At 36.8% G+C, this 25,544-nt stretch overlaps 1 protein-coding gene across 1 annotated transcript; it reads left to right on the plus strand.

Moving 5' to 3' along the window:
- Positions 1–1,430: 1,430 nt before the first annotated feature.
- LOC117421443 (protein NOXP20-like) lies at positions 1,431–24,876 on the plus strand. Its single transcript, XM_034035898.3, has 14 exons — positions 1,431–1,564; positions 2,241–2,588; positions 8,243–8,330; positions 11,128–11,238; positions 11,942–12,042; positions 13,465–13,599; positions 13,910–14,062; positions 14,285–14,402; positions 14,816–14,901; positions 15,505–15,654; positions 19,146–19,285; positions 20,845–20,917; positions 21,830–21,883; positions 22,408–24,876. The coding sequence occupies exons 2-14, from the start codon at positions 2,253–2,255 to the stop codon at positions 22,513–22,515; spliced, it is 1,653 nt and encodes a 550-aa protein (XP_033891789.2). The 5' UTR covers positions 1,431–1,564; positions 2,241–2,252; the 3' UTR covers positions 22,516–24,876.
- Positions 24,877–25,544: the final 668 nt, after the last annotated feature.

A 25,544-nucleotide genomic window follows, 5' to 3' on the forward strand; every position in this document is an offset into this window, starting at 1 on the left:
CGGACCCAGTGTGAATGAACACTAAGAGTCTAGTATGCTTGATCGTCCTAACTTTGTACAGCACATTTACAAAAACAGCTCCATTATTATCTGAAATGACGTCTGACAATTGAAAATTGAAGCCTTTTGAAGCATTTTGTTCAGTAAGCCAGGTTCGCTCGCCGATGCCGAGTCGCATGAAGCGCTTCGTGGTCAGTGCGAGGTACTGTAGACCCGCATAACCCAGTGTCTCAAATGAAAGGCATCACTAAAATGCAACAGAATACAACACTATATACAATATTTTAAATTATTATATAAAATCGACAATTGCCTTGTGTATGTTATGCCATTACCTTGTATCGTTGATACACAATATTAAGCAATTATACATTTTCTAGGTAGAGAATGTAGCCTATCATTTAAATATGCGCCACCTTTTTCCTTTTTTTCTCATTTTTATGGTTGAGGAACAAAATATTCTGAAGAGACTGGTTTTGTTTTATTTATAAAAATGTTGCAAAAACTGTAATAAATTGCCACACAATCAGATACTCCTATATTTAAATAATAATAATAATAATAATAATAATAATAATAATAATAAATGCACGTTTGATGTATTCAATGTAACCAACTGAAACGTCACATGTATAATTAGAATTATACAAACAACGCATAGAACTTAACGTTCAGAGTCCATGTAGTAATAGGGTACCGGCAAGGTAAATGCAAGTATGATCCGCTAGTGTGGAATGTGCACAAAAAGACAAGTACAATGAGCCCTATCTATCTAGATTATTAATATGTATTTTAAATGTGTTGCCCGAATCACGCCTAACGTAGCCTAATAAAAACGCTTTTATCATTAATATGCCTATATGTATTACTGTACAGTATTTGCTTTTTTTTTTTTCTCCATATTTCTGACTTTTTTGCCACTGCTTTCAATATCCCCAATGTTTTTAATCAAATGTTCGTAATGACGATGTACAAGATGTCTGAGTTTGTCTTTACACCTTAAATTGTGAATTTCCATCCGCACTTATAGAGGCTTATTATGGGTTAGCCCTCATTGTCTAGCTAACTTGTTGCACTTGTTCAGACTAGGTAAACCACTTGCTGTTTGGTACACTGCAATCAGGAGTAACTTAGCACAGATCTGCAGGATTTGCTAGACCGCTTTTCAGTCCACTTCATGCGGACTAAGCAAGTCACTGGTACGCTGCAATCGACCCTGAAGGTCTGTCATGTCAGTATGTTGACTTTTTACAAAGGCATAGATAGCAACACTAGGACACCTTAGCAGATCACATCATCTTCCGTGTTATTTATATGTATTGCAATGTGGCACAAGTACAGTCCTTTATAATATATCGTTAATACAGTGACGGTGGTGAGATAAAGGACTTAGAACTGTTACTTTCCTACGCAGCATGTCATTCCGAATCCTTGCCCTGTCATTCGAACAAGGCGAGTGCAGAGTTCAAATGACGTCACTGTCAATAACCTAGTGCTGCCTGCCGACGTGGCGCAGAGGGAGGTGGAAGGGGAAAGTAGACAAACCCGGCTGACAACAGAACGGGTGAGATACTTTGCAGATACTGTGTATATCAAAACTGTATTTAAAGTTTTCTATATATGCTTAACAACGTCACAGGTCAACGTTACAGAATTGTAATACAAGTAATTGAAATGTATTGCACAGTTGAGTAAATCTTGTAAATCTTGCATTGATATATTTACTTAATTGTGTTTTTATCTATGCGGCTATGTATATCGTTAAAGAAAGGAAATCATGTTAATAACCTTAGTTTATGGAATACTGCTGTCATTATTTAAGTTGGCTATATATGCTCAGAATCAACGAAAATACTCTTTATTTCATTTTATACCTGTATTTGATTATATTTACTATTTATTTATTTATTTATTTATTTATTTATTTTGTCTTTCAGACACTGATATGCAAATGTTAATGGTAAATCGTTTTATTTGCATTCCACAAATTCAAAACACATATCGGTAGTTTCCAAATTCAACTCCACAAGATGTCACTCTTTAGCTTAGTTTCCTTACTGCATCACAAATTATGTGACCATTTTTACTGTTTGACGAAATATATAGGAATGAACGGTAGTGCTTGGTACAATTTCCTCAATATGCTGTAGAATGCTGGCCTTAATATAACATGTTGTGTTTCGCTCTTACTCTGCAGTGAATCTTCGTTTTTAATGGTGTATCTATTTTTCTATTAACAGACATGAATCAAAATGTCACAGGGTTACACCATGGAAAGTGTTTCTACTGAACTTAACAGTCAATTGTCAGACCCCACTGACAGTGATGCATCATTTGTGAAAGAAACAGAGCTACATAGTGAAGCCTCTGAGGCAATAAATGAACCCTTAGAAACAGCAGACAAGGGTGGTGGGCACCACGCTGAGGAATGCTCTGTCCAGCCAGGGGAAGAGACAGAGGGACCAGCTGAAAGTACAGCCCCCACAGAGAAGGGCTTGTCGGGGAGTCAGCTGACCGAGTGCACGGAGTCAGTGAGCCTGGAAGCAGAGGCTGCGAATGAAACAACACTGGACAGACAGGATGCTCAGGCACGTTACACGTCTTTACTTTTTTATATTTATAAACAGCTGTTCAGTTCTGATAGAGAACATTGATATACGGTGGAAGAAAGCATTTAAAATGCAGCTGGTCAAAGTTACAACAGTCACACATGTTGGGGGCAGTATAGGACCCTTAAATGAAAATTTACATGAAAAAGGCTTTGCGATTTCCTCCTTTGTCTCTTTTATAATTACTTCTATGTTTTTGTTCAGTTTAAGCTTAATAACTTGTTCATATAAAATAGTAAACACAAAACTAAATTGTCATAAAATACTGTTTACTGTAATAAAGAACTATTTTAAAAAAAAAATCTGATCATTCCCCACCTCTTAAGGAAATGCTGTTTTTTTTTTTTTACAACGAACAGTACTGTAATATATGTACTAAAGTACTATAATTACATCTCAGCCCATACAAGAAAAGGCAAAATTAAGCAGTATTACATCAAAAAGACATAATTGAGCAATGTGATGACGCATCGCTAAATGATGGCTTTCCCACCTATTTCTCTTGGGATTCTCTGTATGTCTATTAAACTGCTGCTGACTGTCATTTTCATTAAAAAAATTCCAAGCACTCAAAACGTCAGTCCTTTCTGAAATTCCTACACTAGAAGACAGAGAAGCATTCAAGTACAAATCTTTAACCACCCCCACCACTAAAACATCCAAGAGCAAGATGTTTTAAAATAATAATAATAAAAAAAAAAAACTATTTTAACAAAAGTCATGGAATCCGTATATTATTAAAAAATAAATAAATATCAAATGGGACTGAAGTGAATTGCTTTAGGTTATAATTGCATCTTGGGTTTCTGGTGAATTCATTATCAAGCTTCACTCGTGTGGTTTATGATGTCACCAGAATCCCTCGATGCAATTATAACCTTTTATACCTCAATCTGATTGGCTGAGCTAGAGGGATATAAGAACATAAGAAAGTTTACAAACGAGAGGAGGCCATTCGGCCCATCTTGCTCGTTTGGTTGTTAGTAGCTTATTGATCCCAGAATCTCATCAAGCAGCTTCTTGAAGGATCCCAGCGTGTCAGCTTCAACAACATTACTGGGGAGTTGGTTCCAGACCCTCACAATTCTCTGTGTAAAAAAAGTGCCTCCTATTTTCTGTTCTGAATGCCCCTTTATCTAATCTCCATTTGTGATCCCTGGTCCTTGTTTCTTTTTTGAGGTCGAAAAAGACCCCTGGGTCGACACTGTCAATACCTTTTAGAATTCTGAATGCTTGAATCAGATCACCACGTAATCTTCTTTGTTCAAGACTGAATAGATTCAATTCTTTTAGCCTGTCTGCATACGACATGTCTTTTAAACCCGGGATAATTCTGGTCGCTCTTCTTTGCACTCTTTCTAGAGCAGCAATATCCTTTTTGAAACGAGGTGACCAGAACGAACACAATATTCTAGATGAGGTCTTACTAATGCATTGTAAAGTTTTAACATTACTTCCCATGATTTCAATTCAACACTTCTCACAATATATCCGAGCATCTTGTTGGCCTTTTTTATAGCTTCCCCACATTGTCTAGATGAAGACATTTCTGAGTCAACATAAACTCCTAGGTCTTTTTCATAGATTCTTTCTTCAATTTCAGTATCTCCCATATGATATTTATAATGCACATTGTTGTTGCCTGCGTGCAGTACCTTACACTTTTCTCTATTAAATGTAATTTGCCATGTGTCTGCCCAGTTCTGAATGCTGTCTTGATCATTTTGAATGACCTTTGCTGCTGCAACAGTATTTGCCACTCCTATTTTTGTGTCATCTGCAAATTTAACAAGTTTGCTTACTATACCAGAATCTAAATCATTAATGTAGATTAGGAATAGCAGAGGACCTAATACTGATCCCTGTGGTCACCTCACTCCATTTTGAGGTTTCTCCTCTAATCAGTACTTTCTGTTTTCTACATGTTATCCACTCCCTAATCCATGTGCATGCATTTCCTTGAATCCCTACTGCGTTCAGTTTGAGGATTAATCTTTTATGCAAGACTTTGTCAGAAGCTTTCTGGAAATCTAAATACACTGTCATATGCTTTGCAATTATCCATTGTCGATGTTGCATCCTCAAAAAAATCAAGCAGGTTAGTTAGACACGATCTCCCTTTCCTAAAACCATGCTGACTGTCTCCCAGGATACTGTTACCATATAGGTAATTTTCCATTTTGGATCTTATTATAGATTCCATAAGTTTACATACAGTATAATAGAAGTCAGGCTTATTGGTCTGTAGTTACCTGGTTTGGTTTTGTCTCCCTTTTTGTGGATTGGTATTAAGTTTGCAATTCTCCAGTCTGTCGGTACAACCCCTGTGTCAAGAGACTGTTGCATGATCTTGGTTAGCGGTTTGTAAACAACTTCTTTCATTTCTTTGAGTATTATTGGGAGGATCTCATCCGGCCCAGGGGATTTGTTTATTTGAAGAGCTCCTAGTTCCTTTAACACTTCTGCCTCTGTCATGCTAAAATTATTTGAAACTGGATAGGAACAGGTCGACATGTGGGGCATGTTGTTCGTATCCTCCTTTGTAAAAACTTGTGAAAAGTAATAATTTAATATATTTGCTATTTTTTTTTCTTTGTCTATGATTTTGCCATTTGTGTCTCTTAGACATTTAACATCCTCTTTTGAATGTTCTCTTGCTGTTATAATATTGGAAAAACATTTTGGAATTGGTTTTAGCCCCCTTAGCAAAGTTAATTTCTATCTCTCTCTTGGCCTTTCTAACTTCCTTTTTGACTTGTGTTTGCAGTTCCAAGTACTCTTTCTGTGTACTTTGTTTTTGGTCCCTTTTAAACGCTCTCTAAAGTGCCTTTGTTTTGCGCCTCTAGTACTACATTTCTAAAAAAACAGCCATACTTTTTCTGTGGATGTTTTCTCTATTTTACTCTAACCTACTTCTGTTAGTCTCTGTTTCATACCTTCATAGCTTGCTTTTCTAAAATTGTAAACCTTAGCTTTAGTCATTACTTTTTGGATTCACTTCAAATGAGACCATGTTGTGGTCTGAGTTTGCCAATGGTTCTCTGACCTCTGTTTTAGTTATTCTGTCTTCGTTATTTGAAAAGACTAAATCAAGGCATGCCTCCCCTCTAGTCGGTGCCTTGACAAATTGTGTTAGGAAGTAGTCATTTGTCATTTCCACCATTTCAATTTCGTCCGTCATGCTCCCCACCGGGTTTTCCCATTTTATATGGGGGAAGTTGAAATCCCCCATTAGTATGGCTTCTCCTTTGCTACACGCATTTCTAATGTCATTGTATAACAGATTATTTTGCTTGGCGTCTGAGTTTGGCAGTCTATAGCATGCTCCTATTATTATGCCCTTTGAATTTTTGTCCATTATTCTGACCCATATTGATTCAGCGTTGTTTTCCTCTTCCAGATTTAACACCTGGGCTTCAAGACTATTTCTTATGTATAGCGCTACCCCTCCACCTCTTCTGTCCTGCCTATCTTTCCTATACAGCTTCAAGTTCTAACATTTAGTTTCTGAGACTTCTAGCATTTAGATAAATACATTTAATGGCTGTCTTACCTGAGTTGTTGCCTTGTTTTGATGTGGTTTCCCTTCTGTTTTTTTGTTTTCTCTTACTTTCTAGTTATTATTATTATTTGTTTATTTAGCAGACACCTTTATCCAAGGCGACTTACAGAGACTCGGGAGTGTGAACTATGCATCAGCTGCAGAGTCACTTACAATTACGTCTCACCCGAAAGACGGAGCACAAGGAGGTTAAGTGACTTGCTCAGGGTCACACAATGAGTCAGTGGCTGAGGTGGGATTTGAACCGGGGACCTCCTGGTTACAAGCCCTTTTCTTCAACCACTGAACCACACAGCCTCCTATAAATGCTTCTGAAGTTTAAGTGCTTCTGAACCTCCTCAAGGATCCTTTCCCTTTTTGTTTAAGTGCAGTCCGTCCCGCCTATATAGATGGTCCTTGTTGTAGAATGTACTCCAATATTCAAGAAAGGTGAAGCCTTCCTCTGTGCACCATAATTTCAGCCATACATTTTGATTATGTATTTCCAGCTGATCGTATGTTCCTTTTCAAGGTGCCGGCAGTATCCCAGAAAATACCACAGTTTTGGTCTTGTCTTTTAATTTCCTTCCTAGCTCTCTGAATTTGTTTTGCAGGGATCTTGGCCTGTCTCTTCCAATGTTGTTTGTACCGATGTTGACGACTGCTACCGGGTCGTCTCCTGTTTGTTCTGGGAGCCTGTCCACGTTCTCAGTGATGTGCGTGACAGAGGCTCCAGGAAGGCAGCACGCTGTTGTTGTAAGGGGGTCCAGACTGCGAACTGAACTTGCTGTGTTTCTCAATATGGAGTCCCCAACAATCATGACCTCCCTTCTTTTTGCTGCCTGGCCAGCACTGTATAGGGTCCTGGATGTTGTTCCTTTCGTTCTCTTGATCTTGGTTTTGATCATCTAAATTTTGATGTTTTGATTTCTGGTGGTTGTGTTTGTTGAAGTTTCTTTTTTTTCCTTGCTTCTGCCTACCTGAACCCAGCTGTTTTGACCCTGTTCTATCTCCCTGGTGGCTGTCAGTCTGCTAGGGGTGCAGACTTCCATGAATTGTGGGTGTGCCAGCTCCTCAAGCTCCTGTTGCCGTCTCATTTCCTGCAGCTCCATTGCTCCATTTCTAGCATACTTATTAGTTTAAGCAAGTCCTGGATCGTGCAGCACTTTACACACACTTGGTTTAGCTCTGCTGGCTTTTCTTGGATTACCCACATCATGCAGGTGTCACAGATTACTGGCTTGAAGACCATGTTCATTTATTTTTTTTGTTGAAGTTTAGTTTAGCTTCTGCAGCTGTCAAACTGCTTCTAACTGCTCTGCACTTTTAAAACGATGCACTACTCACACGATGTCGCTGCCATGCTGTCGCTGGAAGAACTGCCTCACTTTGTTGTGTTCTGTTGTGCTGGTAGCTCTGCCCCTTCCCCTTGTCTCAGAATGGCGCTGAATTTGATCCTTAATATATGCCCTTCGAATGTTTGTAACCGCATCACAAAAAAGAATCAAACAATACCACTCCAACAGTTTTATTTGTAACAAAATATGTAAAGTAAATTTCAACCTTTTTAATATCATGTTAATTGAAGAATGGGTTAATTGAAGAAGTCAAAACTAATAATACGAGCACCTCGGAGCTGTCTAACGACACTGTAAAAGTAGTTCAGAGAGGAGTACTGTCGGATGAACTACACTGAAAAAGCTACTACTACTAGCATGGTGGTCAGATGTATTTTAAGATTTAAACAGAAAAAAAAATCTAAATGGATTTTATTAATCAGTTTTAACCTAATTTAAAGATATTGCTTATGTAATTGTGATTGTTTCCACTAGCAAACCTGGTATGCCAAACAAATAGTGTTGTTTTTTGATAAAACCTCAATCTGAAGTGAGTACTCATCTGTGCAGTACCCATCCTTTGAATAGGTGGAGCTCTTCCTCTTCCCATTCTGTTAGTGTTTCATACTGGACCAGCACTTTTCTTGTATTTTAGTAGCTCAGTATTTTGAAATAAAGCAGCAAATATGTTGTTATTTAAATAATACCATGTTAAGAGTCAGTCTGATTGTTGATTTAATGTATCTTCAATGTAGGAGTCAACTGCATCCACAGAGGGGAGAAGGTGGGGTAGCTGGGGCTCATGGGGAAAGTCCCTTTTGACAACGGCAACGACCACTGTTGGTATGGCTTTAACAAATTATTTCCAAAATTCCTTCTTTATTCTTTCAAATTTTGATAAATGTGTATTTTTTTTAAATTTACAATTTATCAAGGTGATTATATAGTAAATGCAATCACAGCAGAGCATTCACTTTTAAAACTTTACTGCACTATATTGTCAGTAATTTTCTAGTTTACCATGCTCAACTGTAATTTACTATGCTTGCCTGCACTTCATCATGCTTTACCGCAGTAAACTGTTTAAGGGATGAGGATTAAAATGATTGAAAAATACAGCCCCTTATCTTTTTGCAGAGGACAGACTACTGACCTTACAAGCATTTTATAAATCCTCTGTATTTATTTATAAAGAATACACACTCGATTATTAAAAACGCATCCATTTCCTTGTCTAGTCCTGAAAACTCTACAATGCACAAGAAGCACTACATACAAAATATAAAGGGATTAGTGTGAATAGAGTAGCATAATTGACTATGAACATTTGGGGGATTTATAAAAAAAATATATATATTGCTTTTTACAGCTGCCTTGTACACTTTACATATCCTGTAAGATCCTGTTCTGCCTTCAATAGAGAGTGTTGTTGCCTTTTCTCAACATGCTTTTAGTTTTATATAGATTATACAGTATACCTAGCAGGGTGCTGTGTGCTATATTTAGATTTAGCAGTGAAATACAGAACACATGTCTTTTCCAATCTGGAAAAGCAAAAGCATGATTAAAGACAAGCTATAAATCTATCACAAGAGTCAGCGTGCCATTTGTTAAAACATAAAAGGAAACCTTATTATCATCATCTCATAATAAAGATTAAAAGGCTGGAAACATAAAAGGACCTCGAACAATGAATGTTGGGTCATTCCTTGTCAACTCAACCAGAGCTTCCCACCTCAAGATTTTGATTTTGTTTATATTTTGTGGAAGATACAGGTCAGGTATGAAACCAGGCCAAATACTTAAGCTCAACGATGAAGATTTCCTGCGATACACCCCTTTTGTAAGGGGGGGGGGGGGTTAGTCATACTTGAAATGCGTCTCATTTTGGAGTGATTTTGAGGATCTATAAACGATATTTAGAATGTCAGTAGCTCTATGAATGCTTCTGTACAGATAGCCAGGTAGGTCTTCTGTAGAATTCATGCAAAATAAATACCACCGCTTTAGTATTTCTGTGTTGCTGGGGGCCTTAAAATTAAAGAAATTGTCCAATTGTCAAATTCCGGAGTGATTTTTAAGTGTATAATCCTTCTAAAGTAGAAGCGATATCATTTTTAAATTGCTTAGGCGTGCTCATAATTTAACTGACTTTCTGTATGCAGTTCTGCTACTGTCTGCCTACTTTACTGTCTGATTTAATGACCCCACAAAAAGGCTTCAGGATGAAAGTATTGAAAAATGCCCAGGTGAAACCACTTGTGGGATACGAGTTAAACTGGCCTTTGGTGGGCTTATAGCTGAGGGACTTGTTATGTTGTTTTGGGTTATATTGCACACTATTAGCAAATAGTTTGAGTTTAAACCAAGAGAAACCATAACATGTGTATAAATAAATACATCCATAAAACTAAAACCATGACATGTGTATAATCTTTATATGCAAGTGGTTTGTCATAGGGCTACAGAGGTACTGTTGACTTAAAAATCACTCAGGAATTTGACAATTTTTCCTTTTTTCCCATTTTGCATGAATTCTGCAGAAGACCTACCTGACTATCTGTACAGAAGAATTCATAGGGCTACTGACATACTAAATATCATTTTTAGATTCTCAAAATCACTCCAAAATGAGACGCGTTTCAAGTATGACTTACCCCCCCCCCCCCCCCTCCCCGCCCTCCACACCCTCCCCGCCGTCCCCTAAAAAAGGGGGTGTATCTCAGCAAATCTTCATCATTGAGCTGAGATATCTGGCCTGGTTTCATACCTGACCTGTATCTTTCACAAAAGGTAAACAAAATCTAAATCTTGAGGTGGGGACTTTCCTGGATTATGCTTGATTTGATATGGAACAACCATGTTAGAAACAGAGTCAGTGGGTAAGAAATAAGAAAATGTATATGGGTATTTTTTTAGAGAGATGTAATATCTTCCCTCAGCAGGAAGGCATATTTTAAGTCCATTGAATAGTCTTTTATCCTTTCAGTAATGCTATTTGAGGTTGTGGCTGGCAATTAATTTAATGATAATCCATAGAACACAACAATCATTTTCTCATGCTGTGAGATCAAATTAATGGTGTGCAGTCCATTAGATACAATTCTCAAGTGGTTTGTGATAGATGAGTGGGAAGATGCATACAGTAAGATGTAATGCAAATTTATTGCATTTGAAGAATACCGTTTGTTCTGAAAAAATGACTGCATGTGGATAGGGGGGCAGGACAGTTCTGGAGTCTATTTTCCCAGCCCATTTTCAATAACTTTATAGCTTCTAATTATATTCTGTGTAAGAATAGCTGCATTGTTTAATTACCAGAGGAGAGTTTTCATTAATCTTCATTCATCTAGCTAGAGCTGGATTTACATGGATACAGAGTTAGGTGATTTTGCTAGCCTTTAATTGTGTTGCTTAATCCAGTGGTGAACTGATGAATTTATGTAACACAAAGTGGCAAAGTACCTAATTAATCCACATAATGCTTGGTTCACTATATAAGCACATAGTTAATTTAATTACTCATTTAAATAAACTTAATTTCACATTCAATGCTTCTTTATTGTGATGCAAATTTACAGAAAGTCTGTGCATCTTCCTACTCTGTGTATGTTTATTTCAGTTTCATGTCTTGATTCAGGTCAAGGGATAACAGCAGTCAAAGAAAAGGCAGCCACACTTACCATCCACAGCAGCTCTTCAACTTCTGAGGAGAGCAAGCAGTCTGGAAGTAATGAAGGGACAATACCAGGTAAACTGTATATTCATTTTACTTGAGGGATATTCAAAACTAGAAAAAATAAGAGCTTGCCAGAAATGAATGGCTCGTGTCTGTCTTAAGAACTGACATGTGCCTTGAGCTGGTACACATTATAGCCCTTTTTGTTGTCTCAATGACATTAAAATATAGCCTAAGTAACACAAAAATTGATTGACTGGCAGTCTTGGAAGCCTGTGTATTAATGCATGTGCTGCCCATTGCTGTAGTGTAAACATTCTTCCTGAGTATGACTGCATGTGCTGCTCACAGCTGTAGTGTAAACATTCTTCCTGAGTATGACTGCATGTGCTGCCCACTGCTGTAGTGTAAACATTCTTCCTGAGTATGACTGCATGTGCTGCCCACTGCTGTAGTGTAAACATTCTTCCTGAGTATGACTGCATGTGCTGCCCACTGCTGTAGTGTAAACATTCTTCCTGAGTATTAATGCACGTGCTGCCCACTGCTGTAGTGTAAACATTCATGCTCCATTGTATGACTTCAGCAGAACACTGTGTTTACAACTTCTGTTTCTTTGCTAAAATCCTGATTTGTATTGTTTACAGTACAGGGGTGCCTGAATTAACTGGTCTACAAATTGAACATCTGTGGCTGCTTATTCAAGGTGGAGCTGGTTAGCACTCTGTTGAGCTGGAGACAGTTTTACTGTATTTCTATATTTGCTGCTTTTTAGGTGTTCCTGAAGATCTGGGTCTAACTGAATCTCCTCCCTCATCTGCTTCATCTGGGTCACGTGGAATGTTGTCAACCATTACAAACGCAGTTCAAAATACAGTAAGTACTGTACATGTAGCACATTCAGAGAAAAAAAGAAAAAATCCCAGGACGTTTTTAAAATAAGGTTTGGGTATCATAAGAACATAAGAAAGTTTACAAACAAGAGGAGGCCATTCGGCCAATCTTGCTCGTTTGGTTGTTTAGTAGCTTATTGATCCCAGAATCTCATCAAGCAGCTTCTTGAAGGATCCCAGCGTGTCAGCTTCAACAACATTAATCAATGCATCCAGTTGTGTTTCCTGAACCAGTACGATTTAAAAACAGATTCTTTTGAACCCATTTTTTTGTTTCAGTATCTCAGTCATTTAAAACCTGCAGGTATTTGGAAAAAAATACAAAGAAAAGTTCTAAACGAGAAGTGCACAGTTCATATACTGTAAGTTCCATTCCATATAATCTCCTATTTGCACCCCACCTCTAAACCCCAGCTGGGTAAATTGTTGTAAAAAAAAATAAAAATTAAAAAAAAAAATTATAATTTAAAGTTTTTTTTTTAATTTATTTCATTGGCTTTTCAAAACCCTGTGGTGGTACAAATGTAAAATAAACTCCCTGAAGATGTATTGGTGATCTTTTTAAAAATTGTTTTATTTTGTTTGCATTAACATATAGCTAACAATTATATTATCAGATTGTGATCTTTTCCTAATTAAAATGCAAACACAACATATAATTAGCTTTAACAAAAAAAAGGGTCTACACAGTGAGAATCCACAGTAGCTCTTCAACATCCTGATAGAACAAGTCTTTAATTAGCTATATTACCAGATATATTTAAAGTGAAAAAACTATGAACAGCTTAACTAATTGCCTAATGGCCCTCATGGTACAGGTGGTTCTCCAATGACTATTTGTGAAGCTGAGTGAGAACCAAATGGTGAAATTCTGACCTCACAACACATCTGAATCTGGCTCGGAACCGAGCAGGGCCAGGGGCAAGGTTAATGATTTTTGTCATTATGCTGCATTAGTCAGTACACTCGTGGAAGATGAACAATGCCATACGACATCTCAGGCCGAGTATCTTGCTCATCAGATCCAAAATGCTGCTCTTCCTGAGACGCATTCTTCTCCTCTTTGGGTACTCAGTCCGTTGTTGCATTTCAGTTGTATTCAGTATTATATGAAGAATGAAAACGAATACAATGCCTCTTAATACCGCATCATCTACATGTGACTCGACACGCTCATTTGCGTGTGACCTTAGTTGCACGGCTCAGACTGCAGGCAGAAACAACCAGGCTGGCTTGGCTGTACAGTGGAAGAGAGGTATATGAGGTGGTTATAAGTTGGGGCAACACAGAATCATGGATTTAAAAAAAAAAAAAAAAAAAAAAATTACTTTTAACCTTGTGGCTTGCAAGACATGATTTCAGAAGCTTACTATTATTTAGTGTTGTTATTTCATATTTCTTGTAGGGTAAGTCTGTGATTACTGGTGGTCTGGGTGCATTGGAATTTATTGGTAAGAAGACAATGAACGTCCTCGCAGAGAGTGACCCTGGCTTCAAGAAGACCAAAATACTGATGCAGAGAACTGTAACTTTGTCACAGGTAATATACATTTTTAGGTAACCCAATGCCAGTGAAATACATTGTTCTCCTAAGAAGACCATATGTTACTTACATCTGCCCAACAAACACAAAGTAAACTTCAAAGAAATTATGCTTGTTTTAAGGTGTAGTGTCAAGGGTTTTCATTTTAAAGATTTTAGGGCTTCATGTTACTAAATCTCCAAATGCACAAAGTTCAGAAGGGAGCATAATCCATTGAAATAGTTCTATATATGGCAGTTTTGTTTTTTTACCGCAAATTGATTTGCAGGGCATTTATCATGTGTCTGTGATGTGAATATTTTCATAGATGTTAAGGGAAGCAAAAGATAAGGAGAAGGAGAGAATTGGCAATCAAGTTGTAATGGAGAGGACAGCGCACTATGGAATACTCTTTGATGATTTCCAGGGCTTATCTCATCTGGAGGCTCTAGAGATTCTCTCAAATGAAAGTGAATTCAAGGCAAGTACTACATAGTATAAAGACTTCAAGGAGTCTTGTATTCAATTGGAATCTCCACCTCATACAAACGTGTCTTCATGCTCAGTTGCTGTTAAGTGATTGTATTTTAGATGAAATGTGTAACATCCATATAGAGAATAAAAGAGTATCCCAACTTCATTGAATATTATAGTTCATATTTGAGCATAACTGAGAAATCTAGTATTTGTTTTTTATGTCCAGGTTCAGTCCGTCTTAATGTCAATTGAAGGAGAAGAATTAGAAACTTTGAAAAGGGATCTGATTACAATTAAAGAAATCTTCCAGGAGAAGGATTTTGAAAAAGATGAAGATGAAAAAGGTGATGTAAAATGTATGCAGTTATGGTAAAGGCACGGTCAAGTAGTGTGCAGGCTGTGCCAATTTGACAGTCTTGGCTGGGAATCCCACAGGGAGTTGCTTTGGCTTTGACTTACGGGTAGGGGAGGTCATAAGCTGTCAAGTTTCTGGATGTAAAAGGGGTGATAGGTGGAATTGGAGCTGGTGCAATTAGGGAACATAATTGCACATTTTAAATTGGGGTGAAAAGGGACATTGCATTGGTATTAATAGATTTATTGGGATATTGTTTGTGCATTGTACAGGCAGAACAATGAATTGCTGTTAATTATCATAATATTACAAGATTTAAAGAATTGGTTTATTTTTCAAAATAATGTTGTAAACTATAAAATACTTTAGAATACTGAAAACTGATGTTTCCTGTATTTCCAGCTTCTGAAGAAGAAGAGTTTGCGAGCATAATAACAGAGCTACTTTTTGAACTGCATGTTGCTGCCGCTCCTGACAAACTCAACAAGGTACAATATTTCAACATCATGTACTGATTCTTGCATCAGAGCATATTGTTAAACTATTCTTTTTTTTTTTTTTTTTTAATAAGCATATGGTTTATGCATATATATATATATATATATATATATATATATATATATATATATATATATATATATATATATATATATATATGCTTAACAGGGTTGTTATATTTAAAAAAAATAATTAAACCATTTTTCATAATTAGTAACTTTAATTTAGGATTCTTAAAAATATACAATGTAGATGACGAATGTTTTATTTTCTCAGAAAAAAAATATGTACAATAAGCAGACACAACATTTTTGATTTATAAAGCAAAGATAAAGGTTTAATTCCTTAACAGCAAGACAGTCATTTGCATTAATGACTTGGAATTTCAGATGTGCTTTTGACGCCAGTAACATCCTCAGCATCAATTGATTATTTCATAATTTACATTTTTAAAACATTTATGAAGTGAAAGCACTGTGGTTCCTGTAAGTGCTTTAGTAATTAATCACAGAGTATTGTTTAGCATTCTGTCTCTTCCGAATCTCTAAAACGCTAGACATTACAATGCCATCATTATGTTATTGTATTTCTAGGCAAGAAAAAGAGCCCATGACTGGGTAAACAAAGTGGATCTTTTAGCAATGGAAAGTGAGGAAAACCCGAAAGAAGAAAACACAGAATTAGGCGGTAAAAAAGATGAGGAAACAAGTAAAGCAGAGGAAGATAATTCAAAGTCTGTTGGGGTAAGGAGGTCTTTAAAGGTTGAATTGTTAAAGAATTGATATATACAGTGCCTTGCAAAAGCATTCAGACCCCTGACCAATTCTCTCATATTACTGAATTACAAATGGTACATTGAAATTTCGTTTGTTTGATATTTTATTTTAAAACACTGAAACTCAAAATCAATTATTGTAAGGTGACATTGGTTTTATGTTGGGAAATATTTTTAAGAAAAATAAAAAACTGAAATATCTTGCTTGCATAAGTATTCAACCCCTGTGCTGTGGAAGCTCCCAGTTTACACCAATAAAAGAAATTGCCCTAACGAGGACACAATTACTTTACCATTGGCCTCCACCTATGAACCATTAAAGTTGTTGTCATATTTTCTGGATAAAAACCCCACTTTGGTCAGGCTGTGAATCTGAAGGAAAATGAAGACCAAAGAGCATTCTACAGAAGTTAGAGATAAAGTAATACAAATGCATAGATTAGGGAAAGGGTACAAAATAATAATAATAAGTGTTTGGATATCCCAGTGAGCACAGTTGGATCAATAATCAGGAAGTGGAAGCTGCATCACACTACCCAGGCACTGCCAAGAAAAGGCCGTCCCTCAAAACTCAGCGCTCAAACAAGAAGGAGACTTGTGAGAGAAGCCACAGAGATGCCGACAATCACTTTGAAGGAGCTACAGAGTTTAGTGGCTGGGAGTGGAGTAATGGTGCACCAGTCAACCATATCAAGAGCTCTGCATAACACTGGCCTGTATGGGAGGGTGGCAAGAAAGAAGCTGTTACTCAAAAAGTACCATCTGAAAGCACGTCTGGAGTTTGCCAGAAAGCATGAGAGTGACCCAGCTGCGATGTGGGAAAAGGTTTTGTGGTCAGATGAGACCAAGATAGAACCTTCTGGCCAAAACTCAAAGCGCTATGTGTGGAGCAAACCTAACACTGCCCATGCCTCAAGACACACCATCCCTACAGTGAAGTATGGTGGTGGTAGCATCATGCTGTGGGCATGCATCTCATCAGCAGGGACTGGGCGTCTTTTTAAAATTGAAGGAAGAATGGATGGAGCAAAATACAGGGAAATGCTGCAAGAGAACCTGCTTCAGTCCACTAAAAAACTGAAGCTTGGGAGGAAATTCACCTTTCAGCAGGACAATGATCCCAAGCACAAGGCCAAAGCAACATTGGAGTGGCTCAAGAACAAAAAGGTGAATGTCCTACAGTGGCCCAGTCAAAGTCCTGATCTCAATCCCATTGAGAATCTGTGGCACTATTTGAAAATTGCGGTCCACGAGTGTCGTCCAACCAACCTGAACAACCTGGGGTAAATCTGCCCAGAAGAATGGGCTCCGACACTGTGTGCAAAGCTGGTACATACTTACCCCAAAAGACTTAAAGCTGTTATTGCAGCAAATATTAATGTGTGGGGGTTGAATACTTATGCAAGCAAGATATTTCAGTTTTTTATTTTTCTTAAAAATATTTCCCAACATAAAACCAATGTCACATTACAATAATTGATTTTGAGTTTCAGTGTTTTAAAGTAAAATATCAAACAGAACGAAATTTCAATGTACCATTTGTAATTCAGTAATATAAGAGAATTGGTCAGGGGTCTGAATACTTTTGCAAGGCACTGTATATATGTATGTATATATATGTATATATATAATATATATATATATATATATATATATATATATATATATATATATATATATATATTAGTTAATGTGAACCTGATGAAGACACGGTAGTTTGTTTGTTTTTATAATCAACCCCTTTGAAGCAAGATGACAAGAGTGTGACTATGAATGTCTCTACAGAAACTCTTTTGGTAAGCCATCTAAACTGAAAGTTTGGCTGAAACCGTTTTGAACTTTTGCATTGCCGTAGAAACTACTTTCATTTTATGTAATTACCTTATACTGCTCAGCACCTCGTCAATATCAAGCATTGTCATGCACAAATTAACTTTCTTGTTATTTATATATATGTGTGTGTGTGATTTTATATATATATATATATATATATATATATATATATATATATATATATATATATATATATATATATATATATATATATACACACACACATACCTACATACATACATACATACATACATACATACATGCAGTGCTGCCTCCCTATAAGGCTCTCGATTATAGCGCACCTCGGATATAAAACTCCTCCTAGTGATTCATGCAATATTTCTACAGTAAATACAGTACCAGTGTTGTTCAAACTATAAACAACTTCTCAGTCTAACTTACGTTTCTGTCTCTCCCCTTTGATTCAGTATCTGAACTGAAGAAAAGCTGCGCTGGCACTTTATAACGCAGACATCTTATTCAGCATTTGTTTTATAACTAAATAGATATTAGGCCTATTACGTGGTTATCTTTCCTAATGTATTTACTTTTTTGCTGCGAGAGGAGCTGCAGCTTTCTCCGGGAGTCGAGACGCTTCAGGTTCAGCCCTGCTCCGGCAGCCAAACCTGGGGCAAGCCCATTCTCTCTTCCCCTCGCTCTGCTTCTCACACTTGGTTTGCTTGTCTGACGTTTCGAACTGAACTCCCGACCGCCGTTTAGCAAGGCTATTTATAGTTTAAAAACTGTTAATTAAAATGATCCATGAGTGGGAATGTTACCTTTTTTTTTTTTGTAAAAAATATAGCGTTGATTACATGGTGCTTTATGCATGTTTAATTCACGGAAAGTTACATTTTTGCTTCACTATATGTGCATTATAGAGCGGGAGTTATTTTATTTGGTATTTTAGTCAGATGTGTGGTGTTATGTGTCCTTTGGTGCCCTCCACCCCCTCCCCCATTTATAACGCTCATATTGTGTTCCCCAAGACCTGCGTTATAGCGGGGGAGCACGAGAGAGAGAGAGAGAGAGAGAGAGAGAGAGAGAGAGAGAGAGAGAGAGAGAGAGAGAGAGAGAGAGAGAGAGAGAGAGAGAGAGAGAGAGAGAGAGAGAGAGAGAGAGAGAGAGAGAGAGAGAGAGAGAGAGAGAGAGAGAGAGAGAGAGAGAGAGAGAGAGAGAGAGAGAGAGAGAGAGAGTATCTATCTATCTAACTATCTTACTATCTATCTATATGATAGATAGATCGATAGGTCTAGTTCTATTAGCACGTAACAATGCCAAACCTAGCTAAGAACTCATACTGTTACATTTGTGACTAAAATATAATTTAATTAAATATATATATTTTACTATATTTTTTCTCTATATAATTAAAACCCAATCCTGGCCTTGGACCCATTTGATATTGTTGAATACAGTACCCCCTCATTTATATTTATTATGTGGCTTAGCTAATGGTGATATGTTAAAGAGTGTGGTTTGTCATGCTGCACATTTTCGCTTTTTTTTATTCGTCAGTTTTTGACTGGCTCAAGTGACATTTGAAATCACAGCTAAACAGCATTTCACAAGAGATTTAACAAATATTAACAGTATAAGAACAGCAGTGTTTTGTATAAATTGCAGGATATCTACATGTCATCAGTTGAAAGCATGGCTGAGGTGACAGCTCGTAGTATTGAACAGCTTCACAAAGTGGCAGAGCTAATTCTGCATGGACAAGATGTAGAGAAGCCAGCTCTGGATCAGGCCAGAATCCTTACCAGGTAAGTAGAGACCATGTTGCTGATGAAACAGTGTTATTCATAAACAACCTATCATTATACAGTAGTACAGTAATTCTACAATCAGGACAGCATGCCCATTTCTTATGTCAGGCTTTTTAGAATTGTGTACTGGAATATTTCATAATATGACAGCTTCATGATAATTAGAGCTACCATAATCCATCGTGTATCCACCCGTCACATATCCACCCTAACCGTTTATCTGCCATGATCAGTGTCTGTGTGAGAGTAAGCTTGAATGAGTGAGTGAGAGAGAACCAGAATCAGGGTTGGATACCGAAGAGTGAGTAAGCAAGTCAAAACCACCGACAGCCGGGCGAGTAGCAGGAGTTCATTTATTATTGAACAGAGAAGATTAGTTCAGAGATTGTAGATCCCACCAAAGTTTTTTTTAACTTTGTTGTATGTACTCTGTGCTCTACCATTGCTGTTAGTGTCACGTGAGCTGTTTAGTAAATAAATCCTGTTCCCCTGCAGGGCGTATCAACTTCAACCTCCGTCTCGATCTCCTGTCTCTCACTCAGCAGTGAATGCACGCACCCACACGGCACAGCTACCCTGTCTCAAGCATTAATACCCTTATCTTTCTAAACAAGGGATTTAGGGGAGCTCCCTAATAAAAGCTGAATCTCAAAACAATAATTGTGTGAATATAGTAATTGTTACAGCTGTGTATAATGGTATTTAAAACAGGATTGATTTATCTGACTTTTTACATATCTGCCCTTACTCTGGTCCCACCGCAGTCGGATATGCGACAGACTGCTGTGCTTTCACAGGGAGATGGGGAAGGGGAATGTAAAGATTATTTTTTTTCATTTTAACCAGTTGTGTTTGAAAGCAGTGTGCTCTATAGAAAATGGTTCATTGTTTTTACCACCACACCAGATGACTGACTACTGTCATCAATGGGGGAGTTTCCATGTGCGGTTATTTACATGTGAAGTGGCGATGCGCGTGCACATTTGGGAGAACAGCTCGAGAGGTTTGTGGCTGAAAATAACGGCCACCGAGAGAGATGGGGTATAGCGTGAGCATGGCGTAAAACAAGGGAAATCCACGCCCATTTTCACATGGAAACCCAAATTTCATGTGAAAACGTCCACTGCTCCCAATCCAGACAGCCTTGGAAGGTGTCTGGCACAGATTTCTATAATCCTACGTCTCCGCCGGTTTTCAGTCATGGTGATCGGCAATAGCTGAGTTGTGTGATAAATTAGTTGAAATATTATTCACTACTAACGATATGCCACCCCACCAATGGACATTTGAAAAACTATTTATGCAAGAGCAGTATAACATATTATTAAACAACCAGACACTAGGCATTTACATATCACAGCTTTATTACATGAGCTTAACACTGTGCTTTAAACAGTTTCACTCAAACAAGATGTTACCTGACAACCGTGGGTTTGGCTTGAGCACAATGTCTCAAGTAAAATTAGAACACACATGGAGCTCCCCCATTGATGATGCCTTTTAAAACTTTAAAAGCTTTCTCCCAGATAATGATGTATTTATTTACCTTTCATCAGGCTAACAGGGGCTATGTGCAAGGAGGTATCTTCCCTTTCTAAGAAGTTTTCTGACACTTTGACTGCAGCAGGGGTAAGGCAAATGCTAATGAAGATGTTCTGTTCTGTGACTACAATATTGCATTTTAATTATATCTCTCTGTATTAGAAAAAAAATACCACCACGTTTGGAGTTAGAATTCTGCTTTAAATCTTAAAATTGAGTTAAATTTCTGAAACTTATTCTAAATTTCATATATCTAAAAATATTACGCGTTGCTCAACACTTAAGCTCTCTTGCTTGTTGAATGTGTTGTATGTTAAGATTTGAACTTTGAGGTTCTCCAGCAGTGTGCTGAATGAACAGATCTTGGCCTGCACTAAGATCTTGCCTCCCATTGAAGTGGTGAGTAATTACCCTTAGGGAAGGACGGAAAACCCTGCAATGCTGGACATGCTGATTTGCAGCTGCAGAGTCAAGCTCTGATCCGAGTAACTGTTGGCAGGTACAGGTCAAGAGGAGCTTGTGGCTGCCCCAGCCCCACCTCCTCAACATGCAAATCCAAACTCACCTCAAACAGGGACTTGCATCAAAGAAACCACTGAACATATATAAAGGAAATACTCCTTTAGATGTCATATACACTGAAATTCAAAGGAGAAGCATACTTGTAGAGAACTCTTGATCACGTTAGTGGAATCTTTGATCAGACTCATTTTGTTTACATGTAATTTGTACTGCTGTTTTATTTTGTATTTATTTTACAATGTAGGCATGATTTACAAGTTATAATACATGCTTTTTTTTAGGCTCAGAGAACTAAGACACAAGGAAGTCATGAGCTGAGGATTTGAGCCCAGGACTTACTAACCATTAAATTATGGTGTCTTCTAATAAATCAAGATTTTAATATTTTATACTACAGTTAAAATGCATGTTTTGATTATGTTATTCATTTAAAAATTACTTACAAAATGACTAGTAAATACTGATTTATATTTACAGAGCAAACTAAAGGCAGAGGTCCTAACCCCCTGGATTAACAGTGTGTTATTAGAGGTAAGACTTTATATTGTATTTATACAGTACAATACATTTATAAGATGTTCTTCTAAAGTTACCAGTAGTTAACTTGGTTAATCGCTAAAAACCTCATCATGGGGGCAGGGGATGAGCAAGCACCTCACAAACTGCCTTAAATAAATATCTTTAGAATGTGAAACACTATGAAGTTATAATTTTCGACAACTAAAATATGAAACTTATAATATTTTTAACATTCAGAAAAATAAGTCAGGATATCCAACTCTAAAGTAAGAAAAATCATTGGCAGTTACACAGATGTATGTTTTACTATTACACTTGTTTTCGTGTAGTGCATAAACAAAATAAAGTAAATGATTACTGTGGACTGCAGAAGGATAAAAACTAGCTATTTACATATATGATGATGCCGGAGAAAGACTCAAATAATTGTGTGCATGTAGTACACTGTAAATATTTTGAATTGTAACTACAAGTGGCTAACGTACCTGCGTCTTGATGTGCATCCTAGTTATTAAAGGCTTCCTTTTTTGTTGCAGGGATCAAACAGCACCACCTACATTCAGGATGCTTTCCAGTTGCTTCTTCCAGTATTACAGATCTCACATTTACAGATTACCAGCTCTAAAACACCCAGTGAACGCTAGGGTTCTTGTTTGAAAAAGACTATATTATTATTATTGGAAATCTTATGATATACACTGCAAAGCAACAGTAACATATTATAATATAATTCTTTCACTATACTAAAATAGTAGTGATCTATATTTCCATTATGAAGGCAAACCTATATTGTTTAATAGCCCTGTTACACAGACAAATGCCACAGTAGTGTATAGTGCTTAAATTGATACTGTATTTACAGCACTACTTTTAGCAAATTAGAACATGTTGAGGCTGAGATTTTATAAAGGTACACTATTTGTGTTGCTAATCATCAAACTAGTTGGATGTGATACAAGGGCTTTATGCAAAACATTAGCATTACAACAAAAAACAAACATTTGCAAGTCTTTACAAAACAGTGCAATTATGCATATTTAAATGATGTGATGTAATAGATTTTATAATGTTGCATGGTGTAGTAATCAAGATTTTTTATAACTGTCAGATTATCATTAATATATGTAAGAACTGACTGAAATCGTTGTACAACATACGTTATTGTGAATCACAACTGCATTTTTATATTTAAATGCTGAGTCTGTTGCTCTTGCACTTTGTAAAATTAATAGAATAAATACACTTTTAGTATATGCCTTTGGTTTAAAACAATTTAACTTAACAGGCGCGGATGTAAATACCGTTGTTTAAATAATCAAAACCAGACCCTCCCTAGCATTTTAAAACAATGAATTACCTAATTACCTAGCATTTGTTGTATTTACAGGATATATGCAACAATGTTATCAATTCAGTCCTCTTCCCCCGTGTTCTAACTAATTTGCTGAACATTTAACTGCATACATGGTTAGCTAAATGTTTGTTATGATGCATGGTAGATATTATGATCAATGTATGTAACATTTCTAAATTCCTTGTTTTGGCACCTAGTGCAACATTTTTATATCCCTAATTAGATGTTTGTTTGTTTTTATTTACCATGAAATGAATGAATTAACCTAACTGATTTGTCAAATGAATTGTGTGATACAGAACTAAATCATTTAAAAAAGATTTTATATAATATGAAAGTATGACTTTTTTCAAAACATATCAGAAGTAGAGCAACACTAATTTGTATTCCGTGAACACATTGATCAATTAATTTAATCCAATTATATACAGTTCCAAGTTCCCAATTTATTTCATGGACAATTTCCCAAAATGATTAGCTTCACCTAAAAAGTTAATTGAATTGGGCCCTAGGACGATAACATTGATAAATAATCTAGTTCCCATCATTTCTAGTCACTTATAATTAACATTTTGTGTATTACTTAAAAAGAAACGACCATTATGTTGGTGCATGCCTAATATTGATATTGTTAAGTAGCCATTTAAAAAGAAAATGAAAACATATACTGTACAACCACTTCTTACCAAAAGCATTTAAATACAAAATAAAATAATGCCATATTTAACTGTATGTGTGTGTATTAATGTAATATATTTTATAGGGAATGCTGGATTTGCAGGTATTTGTTCCAAACACCAAACAGTATGATCCTCTCTCTATTAAATACATTATAAATATGTATATGAAGCACTGAAAAAGAAAGAAAAAATATGTATTCAATTATGTAAATCAACAAATAATAATGCATAATACATACTGTATAGGGGGTCATGTGTCAAGCATTTGCGACGACATTAAGGCCGTAGCGTCGAGTTTACGCTGGCCTTAGAATTGCCCTGTATGTATCATGACACTTTTGGCTAGTTAAGGTCGTGTTAGCACCACCAAAATGCGCTCCGCTGTGCAATGCGCTCCACCGCTCATTAGCTATGCGTTTTGAGGCGTATCAAGCCTTAATTATATGCATGGCCAAATTGTAGGTGGGGCTTATTTGTAAATGAAGTTTGTGACATTAAAATCACATTTATGAAGCTGCAGAATAGCTGCGCCGACCCTAAAAAGGGTCCACAAAAAGTCAGATTTCAAATTGGTCTTATTTGGGCGCAAAAGTCAGAAAGCTGCTGATAGGAAAGAACATTATGGCAGCAGTCATAATGTATTTCTTACGACAGAGAGTGCAGACTCCTAACCTTCCTGAACAACCCAGGAACAGAGGGAAGAGTACTGAGAAGAAGGGAGAGTATTTAGGGTCCGCATTACCCTTTTTGATCTCCCTGAGGATGAACTTATAGCTCAATACCAGCTATTTCATTATGTACAATTATTTGTATTCATCATATAATGAACTTAACACCAAAGTCATTGTATTTATCTTGCTCTTAATTGTATTATTACTTGTACTGTGATTCTTGAAATGTATTTTTGTTTACGACTGTAAGTCGCCCTGGATAAGGGCATCTGCTAAGAAATAAATAATAATAATAACTTGGTTCATTAAGTTATCCTTCTCATTATGTGTATTTGGTTTTGTCCGTCGTGTAATAGTAATATACTGTAATATAAAGTCAAGACACCTAGTCAACACGGGTCATGTCTGCCTCTCCAAATGAGCTACCCAGGCTTTAGTTGGTTAAAACCTGTACATTTTATTTAAAACACAGGTTAGCCCATTTTGAACTGTTATTTCTGCCTCTCCAAATGACCTACCAATTGTTCAGTAGATGTAGCCCATTTGGAGGGGGGGGTGCTATTTTTCACATTAGTCTGTTAATCTGTGCTACTGGTAGCCCATTTTAAGCACCAACACAGCACATTTAAGCATTTGTGACAGCTCATTAATTTTTGGCAAGGTAATACATTCGGGATGGGGTAAAATTTGTGCCGCGGCAGAGCGCTACTTTACACTCCACCAATTTAGCACTGCGTTGGTCGATCTTGATACGTGTCCCCCACACTGTTTCTGGAACCCTTGAGTTAAACATTTTTCAAGGTGTTCTTTTAGGCAAAATCCAATTGTGTTCTATTCAGAAGCTTGTTGGATTCTTTTGGAACTGATAAAAAACAAACAAACAAAAAAAAAAATATTTCAGTAAAATTAATTTGCAGTAATATGTAAGGAATGGATACGATTCTTATAATAAACAGCTTCTCTGACTT

This window comes from Acipenser ruthenus, chromosome 1, assembly GCF_902713425.1.
Source record: "Acipenser ruthenus chromosome 1, fAciRut3.2 maternal haplotype, whole genome shotgun sequence".
Classification (NCBI taxonomy): domain Eukaryota; kingdom Metazoa; phylum Chordata; class Actinopteri; order Acipenseriformes; family Acipenseridae; genus Acipenser; species Acipenser ruthenus.

Excerpts from the sequence above, each read along its gene's own strand:
- LOC117421443 (XM_034035898.3), top strand. The coding sequence starts at position 2,253 with ATGTCACAGGGTTACACCATGGAAAGTGTTTCTACTGAACTTAACAGT. Across the intron at positions 13,600-13,909 it reads GAACTGTAACTTTGTCACAG|ATGTTAAGGGAAGCAAAAGA; the intron begins GTAATATACATT and ends ATATTTTCATAG. Across the intron at positions 14,902-15,504 it reads CTCCTGACAAACTCAACAAG|GCAAGAAAAAGAGCCCATGA; the intron begins GTACAATATTTC and ends TTGTATTTCTAG.